The sequence below is a fragment of the Oncorhynchus tshawytscha genome, linkage group LG16 (assembly GCF_018296145.1).
Source record: "Oncorhynchus tshawytscha isolate Ot180627B linkage group LG16, Otsh_v2.0, whole genome shotgun sequence".
Classification (NCBI taxonomy): Eukaryota; Metazoa; Chordata; class Actinopteri; order Salmoniformes; family Salmonidae; genus Oncorhynchus; species Oncorhynchus tshawytscha.
Window position 1 is genome coordinate 16,394,517 of NC_056444.1, and position 12,377 is coordinate 16,406,893.

Consider the following 12,377-nt stretch of genomic DNA (forward strand, 5'->3'; position numbering starts at 1 on the left):
CCCTTTGCCTTGATGACACACTCTTGGAATTCTCTCAACCAGCTTCATGAGGAATGCTTTTCCAACAGTCTTGAAGGAGTTCCCACATATGCTGAGCACTCGTTGGCTGCTTTTCCTTCCCTCTGCGGTCCAGCTCATCCCAAACCATCTCAATTGGGTTGAGGTTGGGTGATTGTGGAGGTCAGGTCATGTGATGCAGCACTCCATCACTCTCCTACACAGTCTGGAGGTGTGTTGGGTCAATGTCCTGTTGAAAAACAAATGATAGTCCCACTAAGCGCAAACCAGATGGGATGGTGTATCGCTGCAAATGCCTCCTCCATGCTTCACGGTGTAAAACACACATGTGGAGATCCCCTACTCTGTGTCTCACAAAGACATGGCGGTTGGAACCAAAATTCTCAAATTGGGACTCATCAGACTAAAGATTATCTCCGGTCTAATGTTCATTGCTCATGTTTCTTGACCCAAGCAAGTCTCTTCTTATTGGTGTCCTTTAGTACTGGTTTCTTTGCAGCAATTCGACCATGAAGGCCTGATTCACGTAGTCTCCTCTGAACAGTTGATGTTGAGATGCGTCTGTTACTAGAACTCTGTGAAGTATTTATTTGGGCTGCAATCTGAGGTGCAGTTAACTCTAATAACCGTATCCTCTGCAGCAGAGGTACCTCTGGGTCTTCCTTTCCTGTGGCGGTCCTCAAAAAAGCCAGTTTCATCATAGCGCTTGATGGTTTTTTTCGACTGCACTTGAAGAAAATGTCGAAGCTCCTGAAATGTTCTGCATTGACTGACCTTCACGTCTTAAAGTAATGATGGACTGTCATTTTTCTCTTTGCTTACTTGAGCTGCTCTTGCCATTAAATGGACTTGGTCTTTTACCAGATCGTCTGTATACCACCCCTACCTTGTCACAACACAACTCATTGGCTCAAACGCATTAAGAACGAAATAAATTCCACAAATGAACTTTTAACAAGGAACACCTGGTAATTGGAATGCATTCATGAAGCTGGTTGAGGGAATGCCAAGAGTGTGCAAAGCTGTCATCAAGGCAAAGGTTGGCTACTTTGAAGAATCTCAAATATAAAATATATTTTGATTTGTTTAACACTCTTTTGGTTACTACATGATTCCATATGTGTTATTTTATAGTTTTGATGTCTTCACTATTATTCTATAATGTAGAAAATAGTAAAATAAAGGAAATCAATTGAATGAGTAGGTGTTTCCAAACTTTTGACTGGTGCTGTATATTATGAGCCTGTTTGATTTATAGGCAATATTCTATTTAGATTATATTTGTTTTGTGGTAAACGTTCCCTGTGTAGGGGATAATATCGTCTGTTTCAAATGTACACTGTTATCTTATACTAGTATGATATCCTTCATTGAGACTAGTGACTAAGGCTTCTTTTACTAATAGCCTCGGAACCTGAGTGAGGGTTGCTGCCCCCTCTTTCCAAGATACCAGCGGCTCACAGTGGCCATTGTATGACATCACACCTCAATCATCCAATTCCATTTCAACATGTTTTATTTCCTAACACTTTTTATTAAGATGTAAATGAAAAAAAACAATCCTGTTTATTCATTTGTATTTAGATTATTGAAGGAGTTAAATCCATATTAAACAGAGCGCTTATGTGATATGTTCAATGTGTGTGTTGTCTATTTGTGTCTGTACACTGTACACAGAAAAAAGGGTTTTAAAAGGATTCTTCGGCTGTCCCCATAGGCAAACCCTTTTTGGTTCCAGATATAACTCTTTTGGGTTCCATGTAGAACCCTCTGTGGTAAGGGCTTTACATGAAACCCAAAAGGGAACCAAAAGGAGGGTTCTACCTGGAACCAAACCAGGTTCTTTAAAGGGTTCTCCTATGGGGACAGCCGAATAGCCATTTTAGGTTCTAGATAGCACCTTTTTTTCTAAGTGTACCTTTTGTTTTGTTGCCTTTTGTAATGTTGTCTGTCTGCTCATTTGATCTTTGTATGGTGTACCGACAAAACGATTTTACTAGTAGGTTGTGTCGTAGGTTGTGAAGCTCAAACCATCATGCCATTGTATGAGTCTCTCTCTAGATGGCACTATTGTCTATATGTTGTCTATTGTTTATACATGTACACCTGCTGATTGGACTGTACATTTCACCAAGACTCACTAAACATGATAGATATCCTATTTATACTGAACAAAAATATAAATGCAACATGTGAAGTGTTGGTCCCATGTTTCATGAGCTGAAATAAAATATCCCAGAAATGTTCCATACGCACAAAAAGTTTATTTCTCTCAAATTTCCTGCACAAATTTGTTCACATCGCTGTAAGTGAGAATTTCTCCTTTGCCAAGATAATCCATCCTCCTGACAGGTGTGGCATATTAAGAAGCTGATTAAACAGCATGATCACTGCAAAGGTCCACCTTGTGCTGGGGACAATAAAGGCCACTCTAAAATGTGCAGTTTTGTCACATAACACAACACCACATATGTCCCAAGTGTTGAGGGAGTGTGCAATTGGCATGCTGACTGCAGGAATGTCCACCACAGCTTTTGCCTGAGAATGTAATGTTTATTTCTCTACCATAAGCCACCTCCAATGTTGTTTTAGAGAATTTGGCAATACATCCACATGTAACCACGCAGGCCCAGGACCACATCCAGCTTCTTCACCTGCGGGATCGTCTGAGACCACCTGGACAGCTGATGAAACTGTGGATTTGCACAACCAAATCATTTTTCACACAAACTGTCAAAAACCATCTCAGGGAAGCTCATCTGTGTGCTCATCGTCCTCACCAGGGTCTTGACCTGACTGCAGTTCATCAAAACTGACTTCAGTGGACAAATACTCATCTTCAATGGCCACTGACACCCTGGAGAAGAAGGCTTTTCACGGATGAAACCCAGTTTCAACTGTACTGGGCAGATGGTAGACAGTGTGTATGGAGCCATGTGGGTGAGCGGTTTGCTGATGTCAACGTTGTGAACATAGTGCCCCATCGTGGCGGTGGGGTTATAGTATGGGCAGGCATAAGCTATGGACAACGAACACATTGCATTTTATCGATGGAAATTTGAATGCACAGAGATACCGTGGTGAGGTCCTGATGCCCATTGTCGTGCCATTCATCCGCCGTCATCACCTCATGTTTCAGCATGATAATGCACAGCCCCATGTCGCAAGGATCTGTACACAATTCCTGGAAGCTGAAAATGTCCCAGTTCTTCCATGGCCTGCAAACTCACCAGACATATCACCCATTGAGCATGTTTGGGATGCTCTGGATCGATGTGTACGACAGCATGTTTCATTTCCCGCCAGTATTTGCCAGCAGCATACCATCCTGCATCCCACTGCTGGCTTGCCTCTGAAGCTAAGCAGGATTGGTCCCTGGATGGTAGACCAGATGCTGCTGGAAGTGGTGTTGGAGGGCCAGTAGGAGGCACTCTTTCCTTTGGTCTAAAAACATATCCCAATGCACTGAGGTAGTGGTTGGGCACACTTTTCATATGAGCACTCAAATCAAATCAAATTGTATTTGTCACATGCGCCAAATACAACAGGTGTTACCTTACAGTGAAATACTTACTTACAAGCCCTTAACCAACAATGCAGATTTAAGAAAAATACCTAAAAAAGTAAGAGATAAGAATAACAAATGATTAAAGAGCAGCAGTAAATAACAATAGCGGGGCTATATACAGGGGGTACGGGTACACAGTCAATGTGCAGGGGCACCGGTGTCGAGGTAACTGAGGTTATACGTACAAGTATGTGGAGTTCTTAAAGTGGCTATGCATAGATAATAACAGAGAATAGCAGCAATGGGGGGGGGGAAAAGCATTGAACCATTTTTAGGGCCTTCCTCTGACACCGCCTGGTATCAAGGCCCTGGATGGCAGGAATCTAGGCCCCGGTGATGTACTGGGCAGTACACACTACCCTCTTTAGTGCCTTGCGGTCAGAGGCCGAGCAGTTGCCATACCAGGCGGTGATGCAACCCGTCATGATCCTCTCAATGGTGCAGCTGCAAAACCTTTTGAGGATCTGAGGACCCATGCCAAATCTTTTCAGTCCCCTGAGAGGGAATAGGTTTTGTTGTCTTCACGACTGTCTTGGTGTGTTTGGACCATGATAGTTTGTTGGTGATGTGGCCGCCAAAAAACTTGAAGCTCTCAACCTGCTCCACTACAGCCCTGTTGATGAGAATGGGGGTGTGCTTGGTCCTCCTTTTCCTGTAGTCCACAGTCATCTCCTTTGTCTTGATCTCGTTGAGGGAGAGGTTGTTGTCCTTGCACCACACGGCCAGGTCTCTGACCTTCTCCCTATAGGCTCTCCCGTTGTTGTCAGTGATCAGGCCTACCAGTGTTGTGTCATCAGCAAACTTAATGATGGTGTTGGAGTCGTGCCTGGCCGTGCAGTCATGAGTGAACAGGGAGTACAGGAGGAGACTGAGCATTCACCCCTGAGGGGCCCCTGTGTTGAAGATCAGCATTGCTGATGTGTTGTTACCTACTCTTACCACCTGGGGGCTGACCGTCAGGAAGTCCAGGATCCAGTTGCAGAGGGAGATGTTTAGTCCCACGGTCCTTAGCTTAGTAATGAGCTTTGAGGGCACTATGGTGTTGAACGCTGAGCTGTAGTCAACGAATATCAAATCAAATCAAATGTATTTATATAGCCCTTCTTACATCAGCTGATATCTCAAAGTGCTGTACAGAAACCCAGGCTAAAACCCCAAACAGCAAGCAATGCAGGTGTTCCTTTTGTCCAGGTGTGAAAGGTCAGTGTGGAGTGCCATAGAGATTGCATCATCTGTGGATCTGTTGGAGTGCAAATTGGAGTGGGTCTAGTGTTTCTGGGATAATGGTGTTGATGTGAGCCATGACCAGCCTTTCAAGCATTTCATGGCTACAGACGTGAGTGCTACGGGTCTGTAGTTATTTAGGCAGGTTACCTTAGTGTTCTTGGGCACAGGGTCTATGGTGATCTCAGACAGGGAGAGGTTGAAAATATCAGTGAAGACACTTGCCAGTTGGTCAGCGCAAGCTCGGAGTACTTGTCCTGGTAATCCTGTTTAAAGGTCTTACTCACATCGGATGCAGAGAGCGTGATCACACAGTCGTCCGGAACAGCTGATGCTTTCATGCATGTTTCAGTGTTACCTGCCTCAAAGAGAGCATAGAAGTAATTTAGCCTGTCTGGCTCGTGGCACTGGGCAGCACTTGGCTGTGCTTCCCTTTGTAGTCTGTAATAGTTTGCAAGCCCTGTCACATCCGACGAGCGTTGGAGCCGGTGAAGTACGATTCGATCTTAGTCCTGTATTGACTCTTTGCCTGTTTGATGGTTCGTCGGAGGACATAGCGAGATTTCTTTTAAGCTTCCGGGTTAGAGTCCCGCTCCTTGAAAGCTGCAGCTCTACCCTTTAGCTCAGTGCGAATGCTGCCTGTTATCCATGGCTTCTGGTTGAGGTATGTACATACAGTCACTGTGGGGACAATGTCCTCGATGTACTTATTGATAATAAGCCAGTAACTGATGTGGTGTACTCCTCAATGCCATCGGAAGAATCACAGTACATATTCCAGTCTGTGCTCGCAAAACTGTCTTGTAGTTTAGCATCTGCTCAATCTGACCACTTTTTATAGACCAAGTGGTCAATTTGTGGCTTGATGGTGTTCAGCTATGGACGGAAGTGACTTTTCATAGCAGGTTAGGATAGCATTTTAGCCAGCCCTAACCACCCTAACCTTTTTCCTAACCTTAACCTAATTATCCTGACCGGCTAGGTTGATTATCCTAACCTGCAGCGTATGTTCTCATAACCTGATATGAAAGATCACTTCAGTCGGTAGCTGTGTACCATCTAGTCAAAACTCTTGCCACCCCTACTGTCATGCTGTTGCCATGAATAAGTGAATGAATTATGTGCGTCCCTGACACCAGGTAAGGTCATGCCATGGGCATACACCCACCACTGTCATGTGGGACCTGGGTAGATAGACATTGGTGGTGTTTTATAGGATAAAAGCTGGTAATTGTCTCAAGAAAGTCTCACCTGTTGGCGATATACCCTATTGCCTACGTGCCTCTTTTCCCGCAGCCACCCAGGTCACTGCGATTTAGGCAGCAGTGGCGCGTAATTGCTTGTGTATGCTTATGTTTACTCCCTGTTTTTGAATAAATCGTATGGTTATGTGATGTTTGTGGGTTAGACAGGGTATCAGTATCAGTACGTCATCTTCATTGTTTCAATTAGTCTAGAGTGACTGTGTAAGAATGGGTACTGTGCGGGTGGGACTCCGCTTTTACGCGCCATGGGTGTGGCGATGGGACGTCACGGGAAGGCCCGTTATCCGCTTGCTATGGGAACTGTATAAAACCGGTGCCCACGCTCACATTGGGAATAAAGTTTACTGGAGTTGATGCGCGGTGTTCTGTAGCGTCTCCCACGGTTCTCCTTTCCTCTATTCGGGAAACCTCTCCTACTCGTCAGAATCAATGCGAATCAGCAACGATAAGCGCGCTGATGCTGTGCGGTCTGTAGCTTTCTATTCTCTGGAGAATAAGGACTAAACCCTCTGTTACACGTTTCTTTTTGCATAGCTCTTCAGTGCAACGGGGAAGACAAACAACATGATTTGCTTTATCTTCGTGGTTCTATGTGGATTGTCTGGCAGTGCGCTTGCAAAAGGTAAGTAGAGAGTTCACTGATTGATGAAACTATCGGTCGCCTATGGACAATTCACACAAATCATTCCATATTCAAGTGTGCTTATATTTATGATTTAAAGAAGTATCAATATTTCTTCATCAATGTATTATGGACACATTGAGGCATGATGCGCAATTATTGTCTAAATCCTTGACCCAGGATGTGCGCATAGGTTGCCAACTTGCCATCTATTAGTAGTAGTCCTATTGTGCAATACCATGTAAGATGGATTGCCACCATAATCAGGAGGAACGTGCGTACTGTCACAGTAAAGAGATAGTATTGACGCCAGGGGAACATTCTTCAAACACTTGGCACTTGGCAGTCAGTTTAGCCAGCATCCCGAGCTTTGAACATAACGGGCCAAGTCTTCTTGGCGCTATTCCGTCGACTGTCTCATTAATCGGCCCATTGAGATATCAGTGTGGTCATATAGCACGGGTGGTTGAAGAAGTGCGCTTCTTTTACAGCTAACTGTTGTTTAGTAGATAAGCCTTGTCTTGTGGGATAGTTGTTTGGATAACGGAGACCTCTGTGGCCCTGCTTTGTATCCGCCTTTCTGAGCGCTCTTTGACCCGGGTTGAATCGGCACACACAGGGCGTTTGGCTACTTCCTGACGCTGATGAGTTTGTGAAATTGAAGTTCTAATATAAATGAGTGTGGGGTCATGACCAGCGCAAGGAAACTTTCTAGAGCGCAGGAACTGGCGCTAATCAGTGCTTATAGCTAAAACAGACCCACGGGGAGGAAACTGAGGTGAACTGGCTCGAACTGGCTCCTGTGTGCGTAAAGTATGGACGCAGCGCATATGGTTATTGGTCAACAACTTTGTACTATACTGAACAAAAATATAAACGCAACATGCAACAATTTAATTAATTGCAAAAATGTCAAAGATTCTACTGAGTTACAGTTCATATGAGGAAATCAGCCCTGATCTATGGATGTCACGTGACTCGGAATACAGAATGCAGATATGCAGATACCTTTAAAAAATGGGCCTCACAATGGGCCTTAGGATCTCGTTAAGGTATTTTTGTTCATTCAACTTGCCACCGATCAAATGCTATTGTGTTTGTCCTCTGTAGCTTATTTCTGCCCATACCATAACCCCAGTGCCACCGTAGGGCACTCTGTTCACAACGTTGATGACATCAGCAAACCGCTCACCCACATGACGCCATACATGTGGTCAGTGTTTGTGAGGCCAGTTGGATTTCCAAATTCTCCCAAACTATGTTGAAGGTGGCTTATGGTAGATAAATGAATATTCAATTTTTTGGCAACCGCTCTGGTGGACATTCCTGCAGTCAACATGCCAATTGTAGCGTCCTTAAAACTTGAGACATCTGTGGCATTGTGTTGTGTGACAAAACTACGCATGTAAAGTGGCCTTTTATTGTCCCCAGCACAAGGTGCACCTGTGTAATGATCATGCTGTTTAATCAGATTCTTGATATGCCACACCTGTCAGGTGGATAGATTATCTTGGCAAAGGAGAAATGCTCACTAACATGAATATAAACACATTTCTGCAAAACATTTTAGAGAAATAAGCTTTTTGTACGTATAGAACATTTCAGGGATTTTTTATTTCAGCTCATGAAACATGGGACCAACACTTTACATGTTGCGTTTATATTTTTGTTCAGTGTATATGGACCAAGTTTTCTTGTCTTGCATAACCTGATATATTGTTACTATTGTCCTCTTCCTGTATATATTTATTAGCATAATCAAGGAACAAAATAAGGTCCACAATGATTAAATCGCATTTGTTTTATCTAATTTAAATACACATTTTAATGCACAATATTTGAATGGGAATGGTGCAGGGTACCCACGTAGCATATAATGTTCTGAGAACTATATGTTTCTTAGGTGGGAATTTCACATAGAGAATGATTGAGGCCTCTGGTGCCCAAAAGGCCGTTTTAGCATGGGCTTCCACCAAGCTTCCACCATTTAAAAGTAGTCAACTAGGTGGGGATTCCTAAGGGTTGTAGCCTCAATGGCACTGCCCATGCTTTCACAGATGCTATAATGTCACAGATATAAAGATGAGTCCTCTATCTATCTCTATGGAATTCCAGTACTTAAGCATAGCGTTTCCTATAGGTTTCTTTATTGTTCTATTTAAAGTAAGGATCTCAAATTGTTCCAAGAATGTTAAGAAACAACGTTCTTCTGTGTGAATTTAAGCACTTCAGCATAATGTTTTCTACAAGTTTCCTCATGGATCTCTTTCAAGTCATGTTCTCAGAACATTAAGAAAACTTTCTATAAAAACCACAAGAAAACATTAGTAACATTCAAAGAATGTTCGAAGAATGTTATTTAAGAACATACATTCTGTTCTCAGCGGAGAAATACTCTCTCTTTTCTTCTGTTCACGTGTGTTGGTTTGAATCTCACTGACTTCATGCCACAATAGAAAGTAAATGTGTTTGCATAATTAATGCCTAAGCAAATTAGTTACCATGTGTCCTATCTGTGCTTGGAGTTCAAAACAGTTAACCCAAAGTAAGCTAGCCATGTTATTAGAAGTCTTCTTGCAACATGCTCTCTGAACTTTATTTAATTACATTCAAATAACCTATAATATCGTTTCTCAGAGCGCTGATAAAACTTCCCAAGAAAACTTTCAGGGAACCATAGAACGTTCAGTTTTTACAGGTAGGAAACAACATTTATGGCTTCGTTCCCAGAACCAATGGGGAACCAAAGACTTACGCTCCCACAACTTCCAAGGAACCAAATGTGCTAGTTGGGATTTACCATACTGTTTCCATTTCTAAATACTGTGTTATTTTGTGTGTCAGACTTTTTTCTTCTGTATTTAACTAGGCAAGTCAGTATTTAACTAGGTAAGTCAGTATTTAACTAGGTAAGTCAGTATTTAACTAGGTAAGTCAGTATTTAACTAGGCAAGTCAGTATTTAACTAGGTAAGTCAGTATTTAACTAGGTAAGTCAGTATTTAACTAGGCAAGTCAGTATTTAACTAGGTAAGTCAGTATTTAACTAGGTAAGTCAGTATTTAACTAGGTAAGTCAGTATATAACTAGGTAAGTCAGTATTTAACTAGGTAAGTCAGTATTTAACTAGGTAAGTCAGTATTTAACTAGGTAAGTCAGTATTTAACTAGGCAAGTCTGTATTTAACTAGGTAAGTCAGTATTTAACTAGGTAAGTCTGTATTTAACTAGGTAAGTCAGTATTTAACTAGGTAAGTCAGTATTTAACTAGGTAAGTCAGTATTTAACTAGGTAAGTCAGTATTTAACTAGGCAAGTCAGTATTTAACTAGGTAAGTCAGTATTTAACTAGGTAAGTCAGTATTTAACTAGGCAAGTCAGTATTTAACTAGGTAAGTCAGTATTTAACTAGGTAAGTCAGTATTTAACTAGGTAAGTCAGTATTTAACTAGGCAAGTCAGTATTTAACTAGGTAAGTCAGTATTTAACTAGGTAAGTCAGTATTTAACTAGGTAAGTCAGTATTTAACTAGGCAAGTCAGTATTTAACTAGGTAAGTCTGTATTTAACTAGGCAAGTCAGTATTTAACTAGGTAAGTCAGTATTTAACTAGGCAAGTCAGTATTTAACTAGGTAAGTCTGTATTTAACTAGGCAAGTCAGTATTTAACTAGGTAAGTCTGTACTTAACTAGGAAAGTCAGTATTTAACTAGGCAAGTCGGTATTTAACTAGGTAAGTCAGTATTTAACTAGGTAAGTCAGTATTTAACTAGGTAAGTCAGTATTTAACTAGGCAAGTCAGTATTTAACTAGGCAAGTCTGTATTTAACTAGGTAAGTCAGTATTTAACTAGGTAAGTCAGTATTTAACTAGGTAAGTCAGTATTTAACTAGGTAAGTCAGTATTTAACTAGGCAAGTCAGTATTTAACTAGGTAAGTCTGTACTTAACTAGGTAAGTCAGTATTTAACTAGGCAAGTCGGTATTTAACTAGGCAAGTCGGTATTTAACTAGGTAAGTCAGTATATAACTAGGTAAGTCAGTATTTAACTAGGCAAGTCAGTATTTAACTAGGCAAGTCTGTATTTAACTAAGTAGGTCTGTACTTAACTAGGCAAGTCAATATATAACTAGGTAAGTCTGTATTTAACTAGGTAAGTCAGTATTTAACTAGGCAAGTCAGTATTTAACTAGGTAAGTCAGTATTTAACTAGGCAAGTCAGTATTTAACTAGGTAAGTCAGTATTTAACTAGGTAAGTCAGTATTTAACTAGGCAAGTCAGTATTTAACTAGGTAAGTCTGTATTTAACTAGGCAAGTCAGTATTTAACTAGGTAAGTCTGTACTTAACTAGGAAAGTCAGTATTTAACTAGGCAAGTTATTTTTATTTACAATGACGGCCTACCGGGGAACAGTGGGTTAACCAACTTGTTCGGGGGCAGAATGACAGATTTTTACCTTGTCAGCTCAGAGATTCGATCCAGCAGACTTTCAGTTACTGGCCCAACGCTCTAACCACTAGGTTACCTGCCGCCCCAGATAAGGATCTGAAAAGAATGATTTGTACCATGTGAACACAAGATATCAAAGGTCAAGCATTATTATTTCCCTCTAATGATATGCAAGTGTCACCACACTATGTAAAATAACTTCTGTGGTTTACATAATTGGAATAATATGTACAACACATGAGGAAAACATGTCCATTTCAAAGAAATGGTCATCTACATTCAGCTCATGAACTTATTCCTGTCGTGCAGACACATTCTGGGGTTTCAAACGGCCATGTCCTTGAAGTGCATGAGATCCTACACTAGGGTTTGTTGGATGAAAGCTCCAGCTGTATTGAATGAAATGGGAAGCGCCTTTCTGTCCAATTCACAGCCTGTTGAAATGCCCCTTGGGTCCGTGCTGAGAGAGACTTGCCTTCCCTTCCTCCTTTAAACTATTTACCCCGACATATAGACTCTGCTGCAGGACTCTCCGTGTGTGTATTTCTATGTATGTGTGTGTGTATGTGTGTGTGTGTGTGTGCGTGTGCACATGTGCGTGTGTGTGCGCGTGTGCGTGTGTGCGTGTGCGTGTGTGTGCATGACTCAGAGTGGAAGCAGAGGAAACTACCAGAGTGAGTAAAATTAGAGCATCCACTGGTAACAATGAATAGTAGTAATGGGGTTCCATTCATATTGTCCAGCTGAGGTGGAACTCAACTCATGCATCATCATAAGGTCAACCTCATTTGAGGGTTGCTAGTCACTGAGGGGTCAGATAATGGTCATAGGGCAATGATGTGTTCGATCAGGAAGACAGTAGCGAGGATAGCATACTGGCACACTTTTGGTCAATTGAAAGTGCTTGACATGCTGGTTATGACGTGGAGGACCCAAAGAAAGGCTTTACTCAAAGCAGGAGAGTGAAATGACTGTTAGAAGACCTGAGGACATGGGAAGTCCCCCCCAGTCTACTGTACTATGATGAGTTATAGACTACATCATTAAAGTCATCCATACCCTGCTGTTGGCTCAAGCCACAACTCATTGGTCATTTGTAACACATAAATCATCTCCTTTAAATAATGGCTGCAACAGTAAAAACACACTGGATTTCCTGGAAATAGATTTGTAGATCACTCAGTACATTGCTACGCATAATTTCATAATAATCAAGTGCACAGTATAGTGAAT

The 12,377-nt window shown here is 41.8% G+C and overlaps 1 protein-coding gene across 1 annotated transcript in view; it reads left to right on the forward strand.

Moving 5' to 3' along the window:
* The first annotated feature begins 6,416 nt into the window (after nucleotides 1-6,416).
* Nucleotides 6,417-12,377, forward strand: part of LOC112216488 (vascular endothelial growth factor receptor 1-like) — a 99,242-nt gene continuing 93,281 nt past the window's right edge. Inside the window, 1 exon segment of the mRNA XM_042298638.1 lies at nucleotides 6,417-6,697. Coding sequence (XP_042154572.1) covers nucleotides 6,640-6,697 — 58 coding nt within the window. The 5' untranslated portion in view covers nucleotides 6,417-6,639.